At 37.7% G+C, this 23132-nt stretch overlaps 1 protein-coding gene and 1 long non-coding RNA gene across 6 annotated transcripts in view; one reads left to right on the forward strand and one right to left on the reverse strand.

Annotated features, from left to right (window-relative positions):
• ADGB (androglobin) overlaps positions 1 to 1155 on the forward strand; it is a 229145-nt gene extending 227990 nt beyond the window's left edge. For all 4 annotated transcript variants that reach the window (XM_049903119.1, XM_049903128.1, XM_049903146.1 and 1 more), the window contains one exon: positions 644 to 1155. In XM_049903119.1, the coding sequence (XP_049759076.1) occupies positions 644 to 829 (186 nt within the window). In that variant the 3' untranslated portion in view covers positions 830 to 1155. The remainder of the gene's footprint in view (positions 1 to 643) is intronic.
• Positions 1156 to 6619: 5464 nt separating this feature from the next.
• Positions 6620 to 23132, reverse strand: part of LOC126086644 (uncharacterized) — a 216366-nt gene continuing 199853 nt past the window's right edge. For both annotated transcript variants that reach the window (XR_007519566.1, XR_007519565.1), the window contains exon 9: positions 6620 to 7495. This is a non-coding gene — a long non-coding RNA (uncharacterized LOC126086644). The remainder of the gene's footprint in view (positions 7496 to 23132) is intronic.

Below are 23132 nucleotides of genomic sequence, written 5' to 3' on the forward strand. Positions count from 1 at the left end.
TGTAACACAAATACCACACATGGGTGGTTTTAAAGAATAGAAATTTAGTTTTTCACAGTTCTGGAGGCTAAAAGTCCAAATCATGGTCTTGACCTGTGGATTCCTAGGAAGGATCCTTGTCTTGTGGTAGCCCCGGGCCTTCCTCTGTTCTTGGTGATCCTCATATGGCATGTTCCCCTATCTGTGTCTTTATGCTCTTTTTATAGCTCAGAAGTGATTAGGTTTAGGGCACACCCTACGCTGATATGTTCTCATTAACATGGCAAAAAACCTTTATTTCCACACAGGATTATATCCACAGGAATAAAGGTTGGATACAACATATATTAGGGGGAGACACAGTTTAATCCATGACATTTAAAGCAGACTGTTGCTTTACCAAAATCTCTCTTTCTTATCTTTCTCTTTAGTTTTCTCGTACCAGCGCTTTTACTTACCATTCTGTGTTAAAATCACCCTTGTTGCTATCTTATGTTTTGTTTACTGATAAATATTTGAGCCTATAACCTCACCGTAATCTTTCTTCAATAATTTTCTGCTTTCATCTATTAACATAAAGAAAAGATAATTGACTGCACTTTTTGGGGGGGCCATAAACTTTCATAAGTGGACCTTATTTGTTTGGGGTTTTGTTTGGGGACAGAACTCTTTGGATGAAGCCCGACAGAAGATCTTCAATATCCGGGAAGAATACAGAAACAAGTTGCTGGAAGCTGAACGCTTAAGGTTAGAAGCACTGGCTGCTGAGGAAGCCGCAGTTAAGATGGAGTCAGAAAAGAAGACCCCTGTTCCAGATACACAGAAAAAAAAGAAAGGGAAGAAAAAGTAACCATAACCTGCTTCTGAAGAAGAAAAACTTTTTTTTCTTTTAATTTTGTTGATAAAATATTAGGCCAATTGAAAATAGAAGTTTTCTTATTTTAGAAATCGTTTCTATATTTTAACGTTAACTTGTTAGCTTTTCTCAGAAAGCTATATTTGAAGCCAGCAGAGTTTTAAATGTTCTAATGTCAACAAAACTGGCTTCACAATAGTTAGAATATAATAAAATGAATGTGTCTCAGTCTGAACTGCCTACATTTTTAATTGGTAGTAAAATGATCAGAAATGAGACAAGATTGCTTTTGAAAAATTCAGCAATAATGAGAAAAATAGCTATTGTGGTTAAAGGTGATTTTGTCTTTAATTTTAAAGGTTTTAAAATACTTAAAAATATGCTTCAGAATTGTCTTTTTTTTTTTTCTCTCTCTCCTTAAGTTGAATTTAATAAACTTTATTCATTGGACAAAAACTATTCTGGGCTAGGCCGACCTACCCAAAGTGCGAGGATTCAAACCTGAGTGGTAAATCATGGTAACACAGGCATGGAGAATGTGATCATAAAAACGTTCCTTGTCATTTCCACCAGCATCACATTTTATAAGGCAGAGAATGTGTTATTGTACTTTAAAAAAAATACGAGTGGATAGAATGAGGCACATAGTGGGAAACTGACTTCACAAAAAGCACACTTCTAATTCACAGCTTTCTCAGATGAAAAGCTCATAGTTTTCTTTCAATGTTTTATTTTGTTGTTGTTGTTGAAAACATACACAGCAGAACATACACCAATTCAACAATTTCTACGCGTACAATTCAGTGACACCAATTACATTGTTCATATTGTGGAACCATTCTCACCCTCCTTCTCTTAATTATTCCTCCCCCATTAACAAACTCATTGTCCCTAAGATTGCCATCTAGCCTTTCAAGTTCCTATTGTCAGTTTGATCCCACATAGTTATTTAAAAGAGCACAGTGCTTAAGGCAGACATTCTTTACTAATTAAGCTATTATTTGGTATACAGAGCCCTGGTTGCACAGTGGTTGACGAGCTTAAGCTGGCATCCTGAAAGGGTAGTGATGATTTCATCTTTTATTTTTATTTTATTTATTTTGTTGTTGTTGAGAATATACATAGCAAAACATACACCAATTCAACAGTCTCTACTATAATTCAGTGACATTCATCTTTTATTTGTCTCAATCATTTCATTAGTGGTGATAAAATGGTAGTTTTCTAATTCTGTCACTCTTTCGACATATATTAGCTAGCCTTCTTCTGTGAAGAAGTATCTTCCTTCATCACCTAGGACTATTTGGTTACCTGGAATTGGAAAAGGCCAGACAAACATTTATTTCTTTTAATTCCAGTTTTTCAGAGGAAGATGTGATACTCTGATGCCCACCAGAAGTGACACATGGGGGTGATTTTAATTCTCTCTTTTTTTTAAGTATCATTAAGAAATCATGGTGTTTTGTGTGTGTACTATATTTTAACTAACTTCAAGTTACTATTTTTCTTTTCTATGCTATTTCAATTATCTGTTGCTGCATAGCAAACTACCCTCAAACTTCGTGTGTCTAAATCAAGCACTGTTTTATTACAGCTCATGATTTTGTGGGTCCAAAATGTAGGCATGGCTTAGCTGGGTAAGTCTTCTCCTGCATGCGGCGTTCACTGAAATCATCCAGTGTGTTCTGCTGCAGATCAGCTGGTCTGAAGACTCCAAGATACTTTCACTCTTATGTTTGATCCCTTACAAGGATGGCTAGAGGACTAGCCTCAGCTAGGATTGCTGATGTGGTGTCTTTCTCCAGCAAAATGGTCCCACAAAGCAGCTCAGAATTCTCAGAGGGAGCATTCCAAGAGACAAAGGCAAGAGTGTCAAGGCTTTTTCTAGTGTAACCTCAGAAGTCATGCATCATATCAAAGGGCCAGTTCATGTTCAAGGAGAAGAAATACACAGAAGAGTGAACAGTAAGGTCAATTGCAGTACTGAAGGATTCTATGGGCACAAATTTGAATGACGCAGAAAGTGTCAAAAGAAGATGAAAGGAATACACAGAGTCACTAAAGCAAAAATAATTAGTCAGTGTTTAACCATTTCATGAGGCAGCATATGATCAGGAACCTCTGGTACTGAAGGAAAAATTTCAAGCTGCACCGAAGACACTGGCGAAAACAAGGCTCTGGGAATGTAGGGAATATCAATTGATGTATTTCAATTTGTGCCCATTCCAAAGAAAGGCAATCAAATGGAATGTGGAAATTATCAAACAATATCGTTAATACGACATGCTGGCAAAATTTTGCTGAACATAATACAAAAATCACTGTAGTCGTACATGAACAGGGAACTGTCAGAAAGTCAACCCAGATTCAGAAGACGCTGTGGAACAAGGGGTACCGTTGCTGCTATCAGATGGGTCTTGTCTGATAGCAGAGAATACCAGAAAGAATCTACTTGGGTTTTATTGACTACACGAAGGCATTTGATTGTGTGAATCGTCACAAATTATAGGTAACCTTACAAGGAATAGGAATTCCAGAATACTTAATTGCGCTCATGTGGAACCTGCATAGATTAAGAAGCAGTCATTGGAAGAGAGAAAGGAGATACTGCTGGTTCAAAATTGGAAAAGATGTGTGGCAGGGTTATATCCATTTACTTATTCAATCTGTATGCTGAGTAAATGATCCAAGAAGCTTGACTATATGAAGAAGAACATGACATCAGGATTGAAGGAAGACTCATTAACAACTTGCAAAATGCAGATGACACAACCTTCCTTCCAAAATGAAGATGGCTTAAAGCACTTACTGATGAAGGTAAAAGTATGGATTACATCTGAATGTAAAGAATCCTCTCAGCTGGACCTAGAAGAAACATCATGATAAACAGTGAAGAATTTGAAGTTGCCAAGGATTTCATTCTACCTGGATCAAAAATCAATGCCCATGGAAGCAGCAGTCAAAAAATCAAGTGACATATTGCATCAGGCAAATCTGTGGCAAAAGTCCTTTTTAAAATCTTATAAAACAAAGCTACCACTTTGATGACTAAGGTGTGCCTGACCCAAGCCACCATTTTAAATCACCTCATATGCATGCAAAAGCTGTACAATAAAAAAGGAAGACAGAAGAATAGATGCATTCTAATTACGGTGTTGGCAATGAATATTAAATATACTGTGGACATCAGAAGAATGAACAAATCTGTCGGGGGAGTACAGCGTATAATGTCCATGGATCAAAGTTAATAAACAGCTCTGCCATAATACACTGTATATAAATACCCTCCGTTACGTTGTTTGAGTTAACCAAGGTACACTATTAAAAAAAAAAAAAAAAAATTTAAGCATGTCATAATTCCTGCAGTCCCTAGGTCATTGCCTTCAACAAAGGGCAAAAACCATTCAGCGTCCGTCTCCTTGGTTTCCTACCATCTATCTTTTTACAATCCACAAGTGCTTCAAGGTCAACTCCTTCTTCCTCCTGGGCTCCTGTGAAGGGCAGAAAAAAGTTTAGCCACAGGCCTGCCTCCGAGTCAACAGTAATGATCCCCAGGGTATAGCTCCTATGATAATAAAGCATTGTTATATAGAGTAATTTACCTCCTCATTGCCTCAAACATCTCCACTGAAGAATAGGGTAATGGCTTTCCTTTTTGCATAATTAGTGCATCCACAAAAGTGTGCTTTTAAATGTAACAACAAGCAGTCTTCATTTCAATGAATCAGAAAACTGCAGACAGCTTTAGTCATGTATTTAACTGACTTCTAGACATCACATTTTAAAAAACAAAAAACATTGAGTTCTAGTCTCTTAGAGTCTGTCATTACATGTAGATTATCTTTGTGGAAAAAATGTGGCATGTTAACTATACATGATATGTTAACTGTATTTCCCTTATGTCCCTGTCTCTTTCAAAATAAACCCTCATATCCACTGCCTTTTAGAAACTAGGAAAATAGAGCTAGAGGTGGCACTAAATGCCATGTAGGAATAGGGTTTGTCTCAGAAGAAACCATGCCCTCTGCCACTTCTCCCTTCCGGGCATGGGTTATATCCCAGATGGATTTATTTATACCAGTCTAATGAAGATTTTTAATAACCTTTGCAGAGCAGTCTGAGGTGAACATTATGAAGGAGCGTTATTTCAAGCTATTATTTTAAAATTTGCTGTTTAATCAATAATAGAACAGATTTTATTCATCTTAATTTAGATAAAACAGCTTCTAATAGCAGGCATGTTTTCATGGAGTACCTTCATTGCATCTTGAAGTATTTTTATGTGCTTAGAGCTTTAGGTTTTGCACTTTTTGATGTAGACATAGTTGGCAGGACCACCACACAGTATGATTTATTTTTGAAGTAAGCCTATATAACAAATCACTCTACCATACATATATGGGTCCATATCTCATAACTTTCAACGATCCTAACTTTATTCAGATAAATCAAAAACTTTTAATTCATTTTGTTAGTTCTAAAAATTCACTGTTCTTATCTGTGAAACCCTTTCTCATCTGGAATAAAATGTCATTGCACTCTTTGTTTTCGCTGTTTATCACATTGTTGGTTTCAGAATTACCAATTCAGATGGCACAAGGATGTCACTTCCATTCTGTTGTAGGTGCTCACTATATTTAGACAGACACAAAGAAAAAAAGCACAAAAAATATGTTTGCCTTTGTGGAAAACCCTCCCAATAAATATGTATATAGTAGAGAGATATCAGTTAATATTTAAAGAGCTAAATAATATAAAGTATGACTATTTTTTTTATATGACTATAGCCCACTGGTAAAATGTTAACTTCACTATGACATTTTACAGAGTTTGAAAGGCCAATTTGCATTCCATCTTCACCAAGAAGATTGGGTTAAATTCATGCAGATGGTCAAAATCTTATTAAACACTAACTGATAAATGACTATTTTGATTGATTAATAATACAATCCATAATTTTTGCTGTGTATTTTTTTCTCCAGAAACTCCAAATTTTTCATGTATATCTCCATGAATTCAGGCATTTTTTGCCTCAGTTCCTTCTGCAGTAGATTGTACCCAATGTCTGCATGCACATTGTATGATACGATATGTGGAAAATGGCCTTTGGCAAACAACATTAAAATTTTACTAAATACTCTAATTTACCTAGGAAATCATCTGAACATTGAACCACTGAACAGTGAACTCCATGCAAATAGTTTTTAGAGTTGTCGTTAGGTGCTGTTGAGTTGGTTCCAACTCAGAACGAGCCTACAGGACAAAGTAGAACTGCCCAGAGGGTTTCCAAGGAGCAGCTGGTGGATTTGAACTGCTGAGCTTTTGGTTAGCAGCTGAGCTCTTAACCACTACGCCACCAAGGCTCCAGTTTTTAGAGTTGTAAACTAGAATTCAAAGATAAACTTCCAATTTAAGGTTTATACAGACTGCTTTTATTTCTTCTTCCTATTTTCATTAATCAGCGTCTAAGTCACCTCACCATTTATTTATAGATCCATAAAGACAAAGAGGAAGAAAGCAGGGGAAATTTCAAAAAGTTTCAATTGCAATTTATAGATCTGATAAAAGATTTCTTGAAGGACAGTTAAAATTCCTGTTAGATGTTCATATATCGTCCATACATTTCGATAACACTTAGCCTTAAGCACTCTGAAGGATTCGAATTCTGCTGATAAGCTTTATATCTTCAGTTGTGCCATTACTGTTTAACAACTAGGTTTTCACACTAAAAAACATTTTATAATGCTTTGTATAAAAATTTCATTTCATCTGTTAAATAATCTGCTATAATCTCCTCAAGTACGAGCACTATATTGTAATTGTCATGTATTATGCATTTTTAACTACCAAGAGAACACAGCACAAAATTACACTGATTAGATTCTCAATAAGTTTTAGTTGAATAAATAATTATTTGCATTATTTGGACTATTAGACGTGTTAAAATGGGTCTGTGTTTATGATCATTTTTGAAAAATGCGTCAGATTAGCCTTCAAGTAAAAAACACAGTTTACAGAGCTTAAAAAAAAGATTCACACTCTTAAGAGACTGTGATAATACCACATGACAGGTTGTCAACAATAGTATTTTGCAATGTTCACCCAACACATGTATGTTTAGTCAAGACAGCTTCACTTTCCAAATAGGATCTTAATTTATATATCACTAAAACAACAGAGTCATTAATCTGGAAGCTTATATTCAATGCAATTAAAGTGAGAATGTTCCAACACCGTAGAAAAATGTATCCTTTACTGACATCTTTTGGCCAGAGGCACTTGTTATTTGCCACCTTTCCCCAGTCACAATCCAATATACAATTGTGGTTCTGAGAATAATAACAATAAACAGTTTCACTCAGATTAGTGAAGAAAGGGAGATACCGCCATCATTAGCTCATAGCAATTCTGAAATTCCCCATAAGAGACGTTGTGACAGCCCTCATGCCAAGGTGGGGAAAGATCCTTGATTAGGTCTGATTCTGTACTCTAGGAAGACATCACTGGTCCATTGATCTCCATGGCTTTTGGTTCCATCTTCTGCAGGTTTCTTTCTGTCTGTTATACTTCTTGGCCACATCTGAAGTGGCTGTTTGAAAGCATGTCTTCCTTGAAGAATGACTAGAGTTTGCATCCTGGTTCCTAAAAATCCTTATATATCTGTTGAATCAAGAGACATAAATTTTAAAAAGGTAAGAAAATAATTATAGCCATGAAAAAAAAATCAAAGAACATTAAAATAAGGGATAACAAGAGATTCCATTCCTGGGTGGAGCCAAGATGGCGGAATAGACAGACACTTCCGGTGAGCACTCTTTACAACAAAGACCTGAAAAAACAAGTGAAATGAGTATATTTGTGACAAGCTGAGAGCCCTGAGCTTCAAAGGCAAGCTTAGAAAACGAACTGAGGGGCAGGGGGAGGAAGAGACCATTCAGAAGCCTAGAGGAGGTACCGGACCTGAATAGTGGAGAGCCCTCAGGCACCATTCCCAGAGCCACGGCGGTGGGCTGGTACTAGCGTTCAGCCAAAGTTTCCTCAGGGAGAAGCAGCCAGCCATACAGCCCACTCACACCTCTGGAACCTGAGAAGAACGATGCTCTCGGCAAAAGCTAAGTACTTGCATATATTTTACCATGCCTCCCCACCCCCAAGCTGACTTCAGCAGCTGAATTCCCCTGGGCCTGAGATACGCACTGTTGAGGACCTAGAGCCATCCTCCTGGCCTTGGGGAAGGAAAAAATTTGCAATTGGGGGAAAAGATAATTTGCTAGCTCCACTAACCAGGGGAACTCAGAAAAGAAGTGGCTCCTGTCCAGGCATAAACGGTCCGTAGACTTTGAGCACCTTTCCCTTCTGTATGGACCTGTGTGGGCCTATTTCGGGAGAATAGGCCTTTGTTGGCAGACTCCAACTGTTTCAGCTCTGTGTTGGAGAGGTGGGTATTTGATGTTCAACACTGCCTATTAAACAAGGTCCTCACCTACCCACATAAAAAAAAAAATTTATTTTTGCCTACCCACATCAGGGACCTAAGGACTAGTAGTGCCACTCAGGTCACCCAGCCACCCGTGACAGGGGTCCAAAGATAACTGGTACCTCCCAGTCCTTACAACCCAAAACTTTGGGTGCCCATGGTCCCTCTGCAGAACACACCCACCTACATGCTCTAGGGAACAGGAATGCACTTTCCTCAGAGATGCTTAGGGATTGGTTCTCAGCCCCCTGCCTTGTTCGGAGCATGACCCCCTGCTCTAATCATATACCTGTATATATGCCAATCACCCCTGCCCCTCTAAGACTGTAGGACAGAGCCTGTACCACACACTTGATATGAGCTACCTGGAAACCTGAGCTGAATTCATACAAGAAAACTGAATGGACTCCTAGACATATACCTGATAACAGCTCTAGCCAGCTGGGGCAGGACACCAGAGCTCCAAAGGCAAAAATAATCAAGCTAGCTCAAGCAACCCATAGGGGTATACCAAAACAAAACAAAGCAAGCAGCTACGACACAATAAGCAAGCATAAACTAGTACAATAACTTATAGATGGCTCAGAGACAACAGTCGATATCAAGTCACATAAAGAAACAGACCATATCACCTCAACAGGCTTTCAAAACAAAGAATCCAGGGATCTTCTAGATGAAAGTGCATTCCTGGAATTAGCAGATGCGGAATACAAAAGTTTAATATATAGAACCCTTCAAGACATCAGGACGGAAATGAGGCAATACACAGAACAAGCCAAGGAACATACAGATAAAGCAACTGAAGAAATTAGAAAGATTATTCAGAAACATAATGAAAAGTTTAATAAGCTGGAAAAATCCATAGAGAGCCATCAGAAATTCAGAAGATTAAGAATAAAATTACACAATCAGACAACTCAATAGAAAGTCAGAGGAGCAGAATTGAGCAAGTAGAAGCTAAAATTTCTGAACTAGAAGGTAAATCACTTGGCACTAATATATTTGAAGAAAGATCAGTTAAAAGAATTTAAAAAAATGAAGAAACCTTAAGAATCATGTGGGACTCTATCAAGAGAAATAACCTATGAGTGATTGGAGTACCAAAACAGAGAGGGATAACAGAAAATACAGAGAGAATTGTTGAAGATTTGTTGGCAGAAAACTTCCCTGATATTGTGAAAGATGAGAAGATATCTACCGAAGATGCTCAACGAACTCCACATAAGGTAGATGTTAAAAGAACGTCACCAAGACATAATCAAACTTGCCAAAACCAAAGATAAAGAGAGAATTATAAGAGCAGCGAGGGATAAACAAAAAGTCACCTACAAAGGAGAGCCAATAAGAATAAGCTCGAACTACTTGGCAGAAACCATGCAGGCAAGAAGGCAATGGGATGACATATTTAAAAAATTGAAGGAAAAAAATTGCCTGCCAGGAATCATATATCCATGAAAACTGTCTCTTAAATTTAAAGGTGAAATTAAGACATTTCCAGACAAACACAAGTTGAGGGAATTCGTAAAAACCAAACCAAAACTGCAAGAAATACTAAAGGGAATTCTTTGATTAGAAAATCAATAATATCAGGTATCATCCAAAGACTAGAACACTGGGTAGAGTAACCAGAAGTCAACCCAGACAGGGAAATCCAAAAAAAACAAAGCAAGATCATAAAAAAAAAAAAAAAAAAAAGCCCAAAGCAGGATAACAGAGATGTTACTATATAAAAGAAGACAACATTAAAATAATAAAGAGGGACTAAGAAATGTAATCAAACACCTTCCCCATGGAGAGGAAGATACAGCGATACAAAGAAATAAAAGTTAGTTTTAAATTTAGAAAAATAGGGGTAAATAATAAGGTAACCACAAAGGAGACAAACTATCTGAATCATCAAAATAAAATACAAGAAAAAAATAGAGACTCAGCAGAAACAAAATCAACAACAACAAATATGAGGAAAAGACAATATATAAAGAAAATCTACTCAGCACATAAAAATCAAGTGGGAAAAAGAAACTCTCAACAACACACAAAAAAAGACATCAAAATGATAGCACTAAATTCATACCTATCCATAATTACCATGAATGTAAATGGACCTAATGCACCAATAGAGACAGAGAGTAGCAGAATGGATTAAAAAACAAGATCCATCTATATGCTGCCTACAAGAGATGCACCTTAGAGACACAAACAAACTAAAACTCAAAGGATGGAAAAAAAAAATATCAAGCAAACAACAATCAAAAAAGAGCAGGAGTGGCAATATTAATTTCTGACAAAATAGACTTTAAAGTTAAATCCACAATAAAGGATAAGGAAGGACACTATATAATGATTAAAGGGACAATACACCAAGAAGATATAACCATATTAAATATTTATGCACCCGATGACAGGGTTGCAAGATACATAAAACAAGCTCTATAAGCATTGAAAAGTGAGATAGACAGCTCCACAATAATAATAGGAGACTTCAACACACAATTTTCAGTGAAGGACAGGACATGCAGAAAGAAGCTCAATAAAAACATGGAAGATCTAAATGCCACAATCAACCAACTTGACCTCACAGACATATACAGAATACTCCACCCAACAGCAACCAAGTATACTTTCTTTTCTAGTGCACATGGAACATTCTCTAGAATAGACCACATATTAGGTCATAAAGCAAGGCTTAGCAGAATCCAAAACATTGAAATATTACAAAGCATCTTCTCTGACCATAAGGCCATAAAACTGGAAATCAATAACAGAAAAAGCAGGAAAAAGAAATCAAACACTTGGAAACTGAATAATGCCCTGCTCAAAAAAGACTGGATTATGAAAGACATTAAACCAAACCAAACCAAACCCAGTGCCATCAAGTCAATTCCAACTCATAGCGACCCTATAGGACAGAGTAGAACTGCCCCATAGAGTTTCCAAGGAGAGCCTGGCGGATCTGAACTGCCGACCCTTTGGTTAGCAGCCATAGCACTTAACCAATATGCCACCAGGGTTTCCATAGAAGACATTAAGGATGGAATAAGGAAATGTAGAGAATCCAATGAGAATGAAAACACTTCCTATCAGAACCTTTGGGTCACAGCAAAAGCGGTGCTCAGAGGCCAATTTATATCAACAAATGTACACATACAAAAAGAAGAAAGGGCCAAAATCAAAGAATTATCCCTACATCTTGAACAAATAGAGAGCAACAAAAGAGACCCACAGGCACCAGAAGAAAACAAATAATAAAAATTAGAGCTGAACTGAATGAAATAGAAAACAGAAAAACAATTGAAAAAATTAACAAGATCAAAAGCTGGTTTTTTGAAAAAATCAACAAAATTGATAAACCACTGGCCAAACTGACAAAAGAAAGACAGGAGAGGAAGCAAATAACCCAAAAAAGAAATGAGATGGGTGATATTACAACAGACCCAACTGAAATTAAAAGAATCATATCAGATTACTATGAAAAATTGTACTCTAACAGATTAGAAAACCTAGGAGAAATAGATGAATTCCTAGAAACACACCACCTGCCTAAACTAACACAAACAGAGGTAGAACAACTAAATAGACCCATAATAAAAGAAGAGATTAAAAAGGTAATCAAAAAACTACCAACAATAAAAAGCCCTGGTCCAGACAGCTTCACTGCAGAGTTCCACCAAACTTTCAGAGAAGAGTTACCACTACTACTAAAGGTATTTCAGAGCATAGAAAAGGACAGAATACTCCCAAACTCATTCTATGAAGCCACCATATCCCTCATACCAAAACCAGCTAAAGACACCACAAGAAAAGAAAATTATCTTGAATTCTAGCCAATAGAATTCAACAACATATCAAAAAAAATAATTCACCATGAGTAAGTGGGATTCATACCAGGTATGCAAGGATGGTTCAACATTAGAAAAACAATTAATATAACCCACCACATAAATAAAACAAAAGACAAGAATCACATGATTTTATCAATTGACACAGAAAAGGCATTTGACAAAGTTCAACACCCATTCATGACAAAAACTCTCAGCAAAATAGGAATAGAAGGAAAATTCCTCAGCATAATAAAGGGCATTTATACAAAGCCAACAGCCAACATCACCCTAAATTGAGAGAGCCTGAAAGTATTCCCACTGAGATCAGGAACCAGACAAGGATGCCCTTTATCACCACTCTTATTCAACACTGTGTTGGAGGTCCTAGGCAGAGCAATTTGGCTAGATAAAGAAATAAAGGGCATCCAGATTATGGGTAGATTGGCAAAGAAGAAGTCAAAGTATCTCTATTTGCAGGTGACATGATCTTATACACAGAAAGCCCTAAGGAATCCTCCAGAAAACTACTGAAACTAATAGAAGAGTTCAGCAGAGTATCGGAATACAAGATAGACATACAAAAATCAGTTGGATTCCTCTACGCCAACAGAAAGAACATCGAAGAAGAAACCAAGGCCATTTACAGTAGCCCCCAAGAAGATAAAATACTTAGGAATGAATCTTACCAGAGATGTAAAAGACTTATACAAAGAAAACTACAGTACACTTCTGCAGGAAACCAAAAGAGACTTACATAAGTGGAAAACATACCTTGCTCATGGATAGGAAGACTTAATATTATAAAAATGTCTATTCTACCAAAAATGATCTATACATTTAATGCAATTCCAATCCAAATCCCAAGGACACTCTTTAATGAGATGGAGAAACAAATCACCAACTTCAAATGGAAGGGAAAGAGGCCCCTGATAAATAAGGCATTACTGAAAAAGAAGAACAAAGTGGGAGGCCTTACTTTACCTGATTTTAGAACCTATTATACTGCCACAGTAGTCAAAACAGCCTGGTACTGGTACAACAACAGCTACATAGACCAGTGAAACAGAATTGAGAATCCAGATATAAATCCATCCACATATCAGCAGTTGATATTTGACAAAGCCCCCAAAACACTAAAATGGGGAAAAGAGTCTTTTTAACAAATGATGCTGGCTTAACTAGATATCCATCTCCAAAAAAATGAAACAAGACCCATACCTCACTCCATGCACAAAAACTAACTCAAAATGGATCAAAGACCTAAATATAAAATCTAAAACAATAAAGATCATGGAAGAAAAAATGGGGACAATGTTAGGAGCCCTAATACATGGCATAAACAGTATACAAAACATTATTAAGAATGCAGAAGAAAAACCAGACAACTTAGAGCTCCTAAAAATCAAACACCTATGCTCATCCAAAGACTTCACCAAAAGAGTAAAAAGACTACCTACAGACTGGGAAAATGTTTTTAGCTGTGACATTTCTGATCAGCACCTGATCTCTAAAATCTACATGATACTGCAAAAACTCAACTGCAAAAAGACAAATAACCCAATTAAAAAATGGGCAAAAGATATGAATAGACACTTCACTAAAGAAGACATGCAGATAGCTAACAGATACATGAGGAAATGTTCACGATCATTAGCCATTAGAGAAATGCAGATCAAAACTACAATGAGATTTCATCTCACTCCCACAAGGCTGGCATTAATCCAAAAAACACAAAATAACATATGTTGGAGAGGCTGTGGAGAGACTGGAACACTTATACACTGCTGGTGGGAATGTCAAATGGTACAACCACTTTGGAAATAGATTTGGCGTTCCCTAAAAAAGTTAGAAATATAACTACCATACGACCCAGAAATTCCACTCCTCGGAATATATCCTAGAGAAATAAGAGCCTTTACACGAACAGATATATGCACACCCATGTTCATTGCAGCACTGTTTACAATAGCAAAAAGATGGAAGCAACCAAGGTGCCCATCAATGGGTGAATGGATAAATAAATTATGGTATATTCACACAATGGAATACTACACATTGATAAAGAACAGTGAGGAATCTGTGAAACATTTCATAACATGGAGGAACCTGGAAGGCATTATGCTGAGTGAAATTAATCAGTTGCAAAAGGACAAATATTGTATAAGACCACTATTATGAGAACTTGAGGAATAGTTTCAACTGAGAAGAAAACATTCTTTTGTGGTTACGAGAGGGGGGAGGGAGAGAGGGAGGAGAGGGGTATTCACTAACTAGATAGTAGATAAGAACTGCTTTAGGTGAAGGGGAAGACAGCACACAGTACAGGGGAGGTCAACACAATTTGACTAAACCAAAAGCAAAGAAGTTTCCTGAATAAACTGAATGCTTTGAAGGCCAGAGTAGCAGGGGCAGGGGTTTGGGGACCATGGTTTCAGGCACATCTAAGTCAATTGGTGTAATAAAATCTATTAAGAAAACATCCTGCATCCCACTGTAAAGAGTGGTCTCTGGGGTCTTAAGCGCTAGCAGGAGGCCATCTAAGATGCATCAATTGGTCTCAAGCCACCTGGATCAAAGGAGAATGAAGAACACCAAGGACACAAGGTAATTACGAGCCCAAGAGACAGAAAGGGCCACATGAACCAGAGACTACATCATCCTGAGACCAGAAGAACTAGATGGTGCCCGGATACAACCGATGACTGCCCTGACAGGGAATACAACAGAGAACCCCTGAGGGAGCAGGAGAGCAGTGGGATGCAGACCCCAAATTCTCATGAAAAGACCAGACTTAATGGTCTGACTGAGACTAGAAGGACCCCAGTGGTCATGGCCCCCAGACCTTCTGTTAGCCCAGGACAGGAACCATTCCCAAAGCCAACTCTTCAGACATGGGTTGGACTGGACAATGGGTTGGAGAGGGATGCCAGTGAGGAGTGAGCTTCTTAGATCAGTTGGACACTTGAGACTATGTTGGCATCTCCTGCCTGGAGGGGAGATGAGAGGGTGGAGGGGGTTAGAAGCTGGTGAAATGGACACGAAAACAGACAGTGGAGGGAGAGAGCAGGCTGTATCATTGGGGGGAGGGTAATTGGGAGTATGTAGCAAGGTGCATATAAGTTTTTGTGTGAGAGACTGACTTGATTTGTAAACTTTCAGTTAAAGCACAATAAAAATTGGAGGAAAAAAAAGAGTTTCCATTCCTACTTTCACAGATGTCCATGGCTGCTGTAGTGTACACTCCTTGTTTCTGCCTGATGAGCATCCCTTATGCTCTTTTTGAGCATCAGCAGCATGATTTTCTTTTGGGAAACAACCCCATTTCCATGTGATGAGACTTACTGGTAGTATGGCAGTCCATAAGCCAAGCTGGGTCTTTCAGACTCTCTCATGAATTTGAACCTTCAGCACAGTGACATAAGGAATAAAAGAGCTGAAGTTGCGCCATTGTGTGGCAGCATCTCAAAGAAACTGTTCATTACACTAGTATCTGGGACCTCACTTCCTATCCTATTTTGTCTGGATTTTTCTTCAAACCTATGAGTTAATAAAATATAGCTACTTTTTTTTTTTTTTAAGGTAGCCAAAGTCAATTTGTTATATATAATCAAAGTGTCTTAATTGATACATTCAAACATAATTTTGAATTATACTCCCTGAATTGGAATATATTCAAGGAGAGGCTCTGAAATGTGCGATAGATAAATTGGACGTTCCCTGAATTACCTAAACTCCACAGCAAGAATTCTTAACCTGAGCTCTTTTTGATGGGTTTTATAGGACCTCTGAGACTCTTGAAATTATATATGTTTTCTGTTGGAGAAATCCATAGCTTGCACAAGATTTTTAAATAGGTTGTAACCCATAAAATGCTAATAACTACTGTTCAAGGAATTAAATTAGCATAAGTGAAATGTAAAGCTTTTCTTCTATTCCAAATCATTTTTGTTGAAGAATGACTTAATTCTTGGTCACCTTGGAGAAAGATATTTGCAAAGATTAAAGTTATTCAATATTGGAATGTATTTCTAGAGGTCCTTATATATAATGTAAATTCTTTGGTTTAAATGTGGTCCTGCTGGAAAAGATTGACTTGGACATTACACAGATTTTAAAACCTTTCTGATACTATGTTTTAAAATTTTTTTTCTTTTGAAAAAGAAGTAGAATGGAATATAAATACAAAATAATTTATGATGTCAGAGCACTGGGTCATGAGACAGTAAGAAGGAAATAAGGGCAAAGAGATTTAAGTGAAAGGTTTTCAGTTGAGAGGTGAAGGTGGAGACATTTTCTTTCTGCAGTAGAACTGTCATTTGTGAGAGTAAAGGACTGAGATGAGAACTTAGTTCATTGGCAATAGCTAACGTCCTCACCCAAATGTTGCACTTGTGAATGTCAATATTATTTTTTCAGCAAACAGATTTCGTGATTTTCATAAAAGTAACAAACATATTCAAAAACAATGACAAGGAAATCCATAAGCGTATTTCGTTCACGGAGAAAAACAGTGACGGTTCAGCCACACAACTTTGCAGGCTTTGGTGTTATTGTAAGTCCGGTAGGATAATTGATTGGAAGGTGCTTGGTCTCTAGGCAGCTCTGGGTAGAACTCAGCATCTGTCTCAGTGTGCACAGCCATCCTGTTCTACTAGTTCAGACAGAACATGAAGGAAACTGTGATTTACGCTGCCAAGGGGATTTGGAAGATCAGTGTACTTACTCAAGCTGGAATTTAGCCCAGACTCCATTTTTTCAAAGGAGAAAGAAAAGTTTAAGCATTTTAATAAAGCACAAAAACATTGGTTAATTGGGAATGTATCACACAATTTTTAGGTTCTGAAACTTCTGTTTGATCTTGCGTAAGTGTCAAATGCTGTTCTTGATATACTGATATCTCTCTTTTTTTTTAATTTAAGTAGATAGTTGCTTATCTGTTTGCTTTTAAAAAAGTCTACTTCATAGATCCTGACTTCTGGTCCAGACAAGATGGCATAAACTTGCTTTTTCATGTCCTTCTCCTCTAAGCATAATTATAAACCCTGGAAATGGTACAACAGAAACCAAAGAACAACTCTGGAAGGTGTTAAGAAGGTAAGTTGGTTTAGGACCCCAGGAGTGGAGGAAAGACATGGCATCAGGGTGTCTATCTCTCTCCAACCAAGAAAGGAAGGCCAGCAGATCCATCATTTTCTGGTCCCCAGCCTAAAAAAGAATGTGGCCAAAATAATCCCTTTCCTCTCTCAGGTTGAACTGGAGTCCATCCGACAACATTAGGTAAACCCATATCTCTGGAAAGGGTTATCAATTGGAAGCCTCATCAGAAATAAACAACCAGAGGAAGTATTTTCCTGCCCCATCACACATGAGACTCCGCCTTTTACCAAGACATACTGAGGCATGTGGGTTGAGCCAGAGGAGAGACCCAGCTATAGCTGTTGCATCGTCAATCAACCTTCTTCATCCCTGTGGGCCTGAGATTCTCCTATCCATCTAGAGATACTGGGCAGAGTGTGGGGGGAATGTGAAGTGACCCAGCAAGTGAACCAGTTCGGAAAGTCTTGCCTGCCTACAGCCCAATACTCTCCTCCACTGCCCAGAGACAATAGGGTACCAGTAGGGGGAATCCCATCACACCCCACTCCCACAGGATTCCCACAAAGAGACACCCAGCAGCTGATCTGTGAAAATCTCTTCTACCTCCTTCAGGCATCACCTGCAGAGATCAGTGGGGAACCCAGAAGCACCAGACAAAACAAGCAAGTCAAAATCATGCCACAAAAGCTCTGAAAATTAAAATATCATTAGAATCACAGCCCACAAAACCTAGACAGAGTCTGCTTTCTAAAATAAAAGATTTAAATAGGATATAGATACACTTAACATAAGAGGAAAAAAAAATCTCCAGAATACAATTGAAAATCACGTTTCATACCAAGAACTAAGAAAATCACAAGGAGAAAAACAATTGACTGATGCCAACACTGAGATAAATCAGATGTTGAAATTATCTGACGGATTTTAAAGCCGCAATTACGAAAATGCTTTTGCAATCAACTACAAACTCTCTTGAAACTAATGAAAAAAAATCTCAACAAAGAAACATTTCATAAAATAGAATCAAACAGAAATTATAGAACTGAAAAATACAGTAACAGAACAGAAAGTGAAGAACTTGCTGGGTAGGTTTAATGGTAGAATTGAGATGACAGAAGATAGAATCAGTGAACTTGAAGACAGAATAAGAGACTTTACCCACTGTGTACAACAGGGACAAAATAAAATGAAAAAAAAAAGTATCCTAGAATTCTATATATGCCAAAACTACCTTTCAGCAATGAAGGGGAAATAAAAACATTCTTACATGAAGGAATACAAATAGAATTTGTCACTAATAGGCTTACCCTTAAAGAGTGTCTGAAGCAATTCTTCAAACAGAAAGGAAATGGTAAAAGAAGAAATCTTGGGGCATCAGGAAGTAAAAAGGTGCATACAATAGACTACCCTTTTCTTCATGAATTTTGTACATTAATTGAAACTAAAATATAACATCTTTCAATATCCAAGATGATTATATTTAAAAGTAAGTATGGCAAAGGGATGTTTATGCACTTCAAAGTGGTAAAATAATGATATTAGTACACTATTATAGGTTTTATATATATATATATATTTGTTGTTGTTAGGTGCCATCGAGTCGGTTCCAATTCATAGCATCCCTATGCACAACAGAACGAAACACTGCCCGGTCCTGCGCCATCCTTACAATCATTGTTATGCTTGAGCTCATTGTTGAAGCTACTGTGTCAATCCACCTTGTTGAGGGTCTTCCTCTTTTCCGCTGACCCTGTACTCTGCCAAGCACGATGTCCTTCTCCAGGGACTCATCCCTCCTGACAACTTGTCCAAAGTATGTAAGATGCAGTCTTGCCATCCTTGCCTCTAAGGAGCATTCTGGCTTCACTTCTTCCAAGACAGATTTGTTCGTTCTTTTGGCAGTCCATGGTATATTCAATATTCTTCGCCAACACCACAATTCAAAGGCATCAACTCTTCTTCGGTCTTATTTATTGTTCAGCTTTCACAAGCATATGATGTGATTGAAAATACCATGGCTTGGGTCAGGAGCACCTTAGTCTTCAGGGTGACATCTCTGCTCTTCAACAATTTGAAGAGGTCCTTTGCAGCAGATTTGCTGGAAGCATCAAAAGAAGATGGAAGAAATACATGGAGTCATTATACCAAAAAGAATTAGTCGATATTCAACCGTTTCAAGAGGTGGCATATGATCAGGAACCAATGGTATTGAAGGAAGAAGTCCAAGCTGCTCTGAAGGCACTGGTGAAAAACAAGGCTCCAGGAATTGATGGAATATCAATTGAGATGTTTCAACAAACAGATGTAACGCTGGAGGTGCTCACTCATCTATGCCAAGAAATATGGAAGACAGCTTCCTGGCCAACTGACTGGAAGAGATCCATATTTAGGCCTATTCCCAAGAAAGGTGATCCAACCGAATGTGGAAATTATAGAACAATATCATTAATATCACACACAAGCAAAATTTTGCTGAAGATCATTCAAAAACGGCTGCAGCAGTATATCCATAGGGAACTGCCAGAAATTCAGGCTGGTTTCAGAAGAGGATGTGGAACCAGAGATATCATTGCTGATGTCAGATGGATCCTGTCTGAAAGCAGAGAATACCGGAAGGATGTTTACCTGTGTTTTATTGGCTATGCAAAGGCATTCGACTGTGTGGATCATAACAAACTATGGATAACGCTGCAAAGAATGGGAATTCCAGAACACTTAATTGTGCTCATGAGGGACCTTTACATGGATCGAGAGGCAGTTGTTCAGACAGAACAAGGGGATACTGCTTGGCTTAAAGTCAGGAAAGGTGTGCGTCAGGGTTGTATTCTTTCACCACACCTATTTAATCTGTATGCTGAACAAATAATACGAGAAGCTGGACTATATGAAGAAGAATGGGCATCAAGATTGGAGGAAGACTCATTAACAACCCGCTTTATGCAGATGACACAACCTTGCTTGCTGAAAGTGAAGAGGACTTGAAGCACTTACTAATGAAGATCAAAGACCACAGCCTTCAGTATGGATTACACCTCAACATAAAGAAAACAAAAATCCTCACAACTGGACCAATGAGCAACATCTTGATAAACAGAGAAAAGATTGAAGTTGTCAAGGATTTCATTTTACTTGGATCCACAATCAACAGCTATGGAAGCAGCAGTCAAGAAATTAAAAGACGCATTGCTTTGGGCTATATATATGTATACACAAATTATGCAAAGATATACACTGAAAAACACTAAAAATAATTCAAGATTAAATCTTTTAAAAAATGTTTATGTAACTCACAGGAAGGCAAGAAAACAGAAACAGGATCAAGGACCAGAAGAAACAAAAAACAAATAATAAAATGGCAGACGTTATGTTAACATATAAACAATTTACCTCAGATGTAAGTGGTCTAAATATACAAATCAAAAGACAGAAATTGGCAGAGTGGACAGGAAAACATGAAGAAATTCACTATAAATAAACTACATGGGTAGAAATGAAAAAGTATATAAAAAGATACAAACAATAAAAATCCCTTCACTTTCTGAAGATTAATGAAATCATGGAACACATATACAATAGCCATGGGGACAACTAAAGCAGAGCTAATTATAAGCAAATTCTCAGTGTTAAGAAAGAGTGTTCTTTTCCACTTGCATCTGCAAACATTATTGTATACCAGAGTGATATCCTTATTTTCTTCTAAACAAATGTGATTCTATATTTGGGCATCGCAGCATTATATTTAATATAAGGAAATAGAGAACTATCTCCTTTTCCTATATTAAAAAAGAGAAGTGATTATTACATGAAAACCCTGGTGGCGTAGTGGTTAAGTGCTACAGCTGCTAACCAAAGTGTCGGCAGTTGGAATCCACCAGGCGCTCCTTGGAAACTCTACGGGGCAGTTCTACTCTGTCCTATAGGGTCGCTATGAGTCGGAATCGACTCGACCGCAATGGGTTTGGTTTTTTTTTTATAAAAAATAAGTTTGAATTTAATGTAAAATGCTTATTGTATAAAGTAAAACACAAAAGAGAATGAACAATATGACTACACTTATTTCAAGATATATATGCATGTAAAAGGCAAATGCACAGTGAAAAATAAAAGCAACATTGCTCAAGCGGTGGGATTATGGGTTAACCCATCGTACTCAAGTCAGTTCTGACTCATAAAAAAAAATAAAACAGAGTAGAACTGCCCCATAGGATTTCCAAGGCTGTAAGTCTTTACAGAAGCAGACTGCCACATCTTTCTCCTGCAGAGAGGCTGGTGGGTTTAAGCCACCAGCACCCAAGTACTTTAACTACTGAGCCACCGGGGCACCTTGGGATTATGGGTAAGGTTTATAAAATATTTTATTACTCCAATTAAATGTGATTTAATGAAGTAAAATAATTGTTGATGTGTAAAGACTTGGCAATATTAGTACCGTTTTAGATTGATATGTTCTAAATCCTCAGACTATTATCTTATTCTATGTCTTCTAATTTTCCTCCCACCTAATGTTAACCAACTTATTTCATTTTCAGTTGCAGCACTAATGAGTGAGTTTACTTATTACTCATTCAGGGCATTCTGGGAGCTAAGAAATAACGATAACTTATGTTTGTATAACACTTTATACTTACGAATAATTTTCATTCTTATTAACCATCACAATAATCTGATGAATTGGGTAATATGGATATTGTATTATTTCAGTATTTTAGAAAAGTATGACTAAGAGATTTTGGTTATTTGCCTAAGGTCACACAGCAATCAACCTGCTGAACCAAGACGTGATTTTTCTCCACACGTCCATTGGTGTTTGTGGCCTGGGAGAAATGAGGGCTAAAGGCTGACTACCAGCTCTGCAGTGCTTACTTTATTCCTGGGTATGAATGAAATACCCACCACATGTCTGTCAGTTTTTTATACTCTGGTGGCTTGCATGTTGCTACAATACTGGAAGTTATGACATGGGTATTTTAAATACTAGCAGGGTCACCCATGGTGGACAAGTTTCGTGGAACTTCCAGACTAAGACAGGCTAGGAAGAAAGACCTTGTGACCCACTTCTGAAAATCAGCCAATGACAACCCTGTGAATCACAACAGAATATTGTTTTGTTGGACAAGTCAACAGGAGAGACCAGCTGCTGGAGGGGGCATCGCGTCTGGTGAAGTGCACGGCCTGCGAAGGTGAGGGAAAACCTCAGTGAGAAAAATTGACACAGTGGCTGCAACGATGGACTCAAGCTTGCTGGCAGTCATGGGGACGGTGTGAGCCTGGGCAGCATTTCACTCTGTTGTACATGGGGTCACCTTGAGTCAGAACCAACTCAGTGACAATGAATGACAACAGCACGAATGAGATTATAGCAAGCACAAGATTGATTTCAACAGTGTCAACTGCTCTCACAACCGTGAGCAGTGTCACACACAAGACAGAGCTCATCATCTGCAGTGTGATGATGACAATGATGATGATGGTAATGAAACATGCAAAATGGTTAGTTTTTCCTTAAAGTCTCAAAAGACACAGTAACCACAGCTTGTGTTCTCAATACACATACCAGTGTTCCAAACACCAAGCATGCAAAACGTACCCTCAGTTATTTGAAGTCGGCATTAATCCTAGCTTTCAAAGATAAGTTAAAATAGCTTTATTAGTTTTCTTTTCCAAGTGGCTTTTCCCATCTGTTACACTTGAATTTGACTGGAATTGTGTGTTAAAACACAGAGTGAAGACAAATCAATTATCAGAGAACTCGCTACGTTTAAAGATCTTTCGAGGTGTGAAGTGATTCCCCAACCACAGATATAGGGCTGAGCAAAGGAGCACCCAGAATAACAACCAGTCTATGAACACCTCAAACCAAGGAGGCTGAAGGGATTAAAAAAAAAAAAAAGGCTAATGTTGC

This window comes from Elephas maximus, chromosome 1, assembly GCF_024166365.1.
Source record: "Elephas maximus indicus isolate mEleMax1 chromosome 1, mEleMax1 primary haplotype, whole genome shotgun sequence".
Classification (NCBI taxonomy): Eukaryota; Metazoa; Chordata; class Mammalia; order Proboscidea; family Elephantidae; genus Elephas; species Elephas maximus.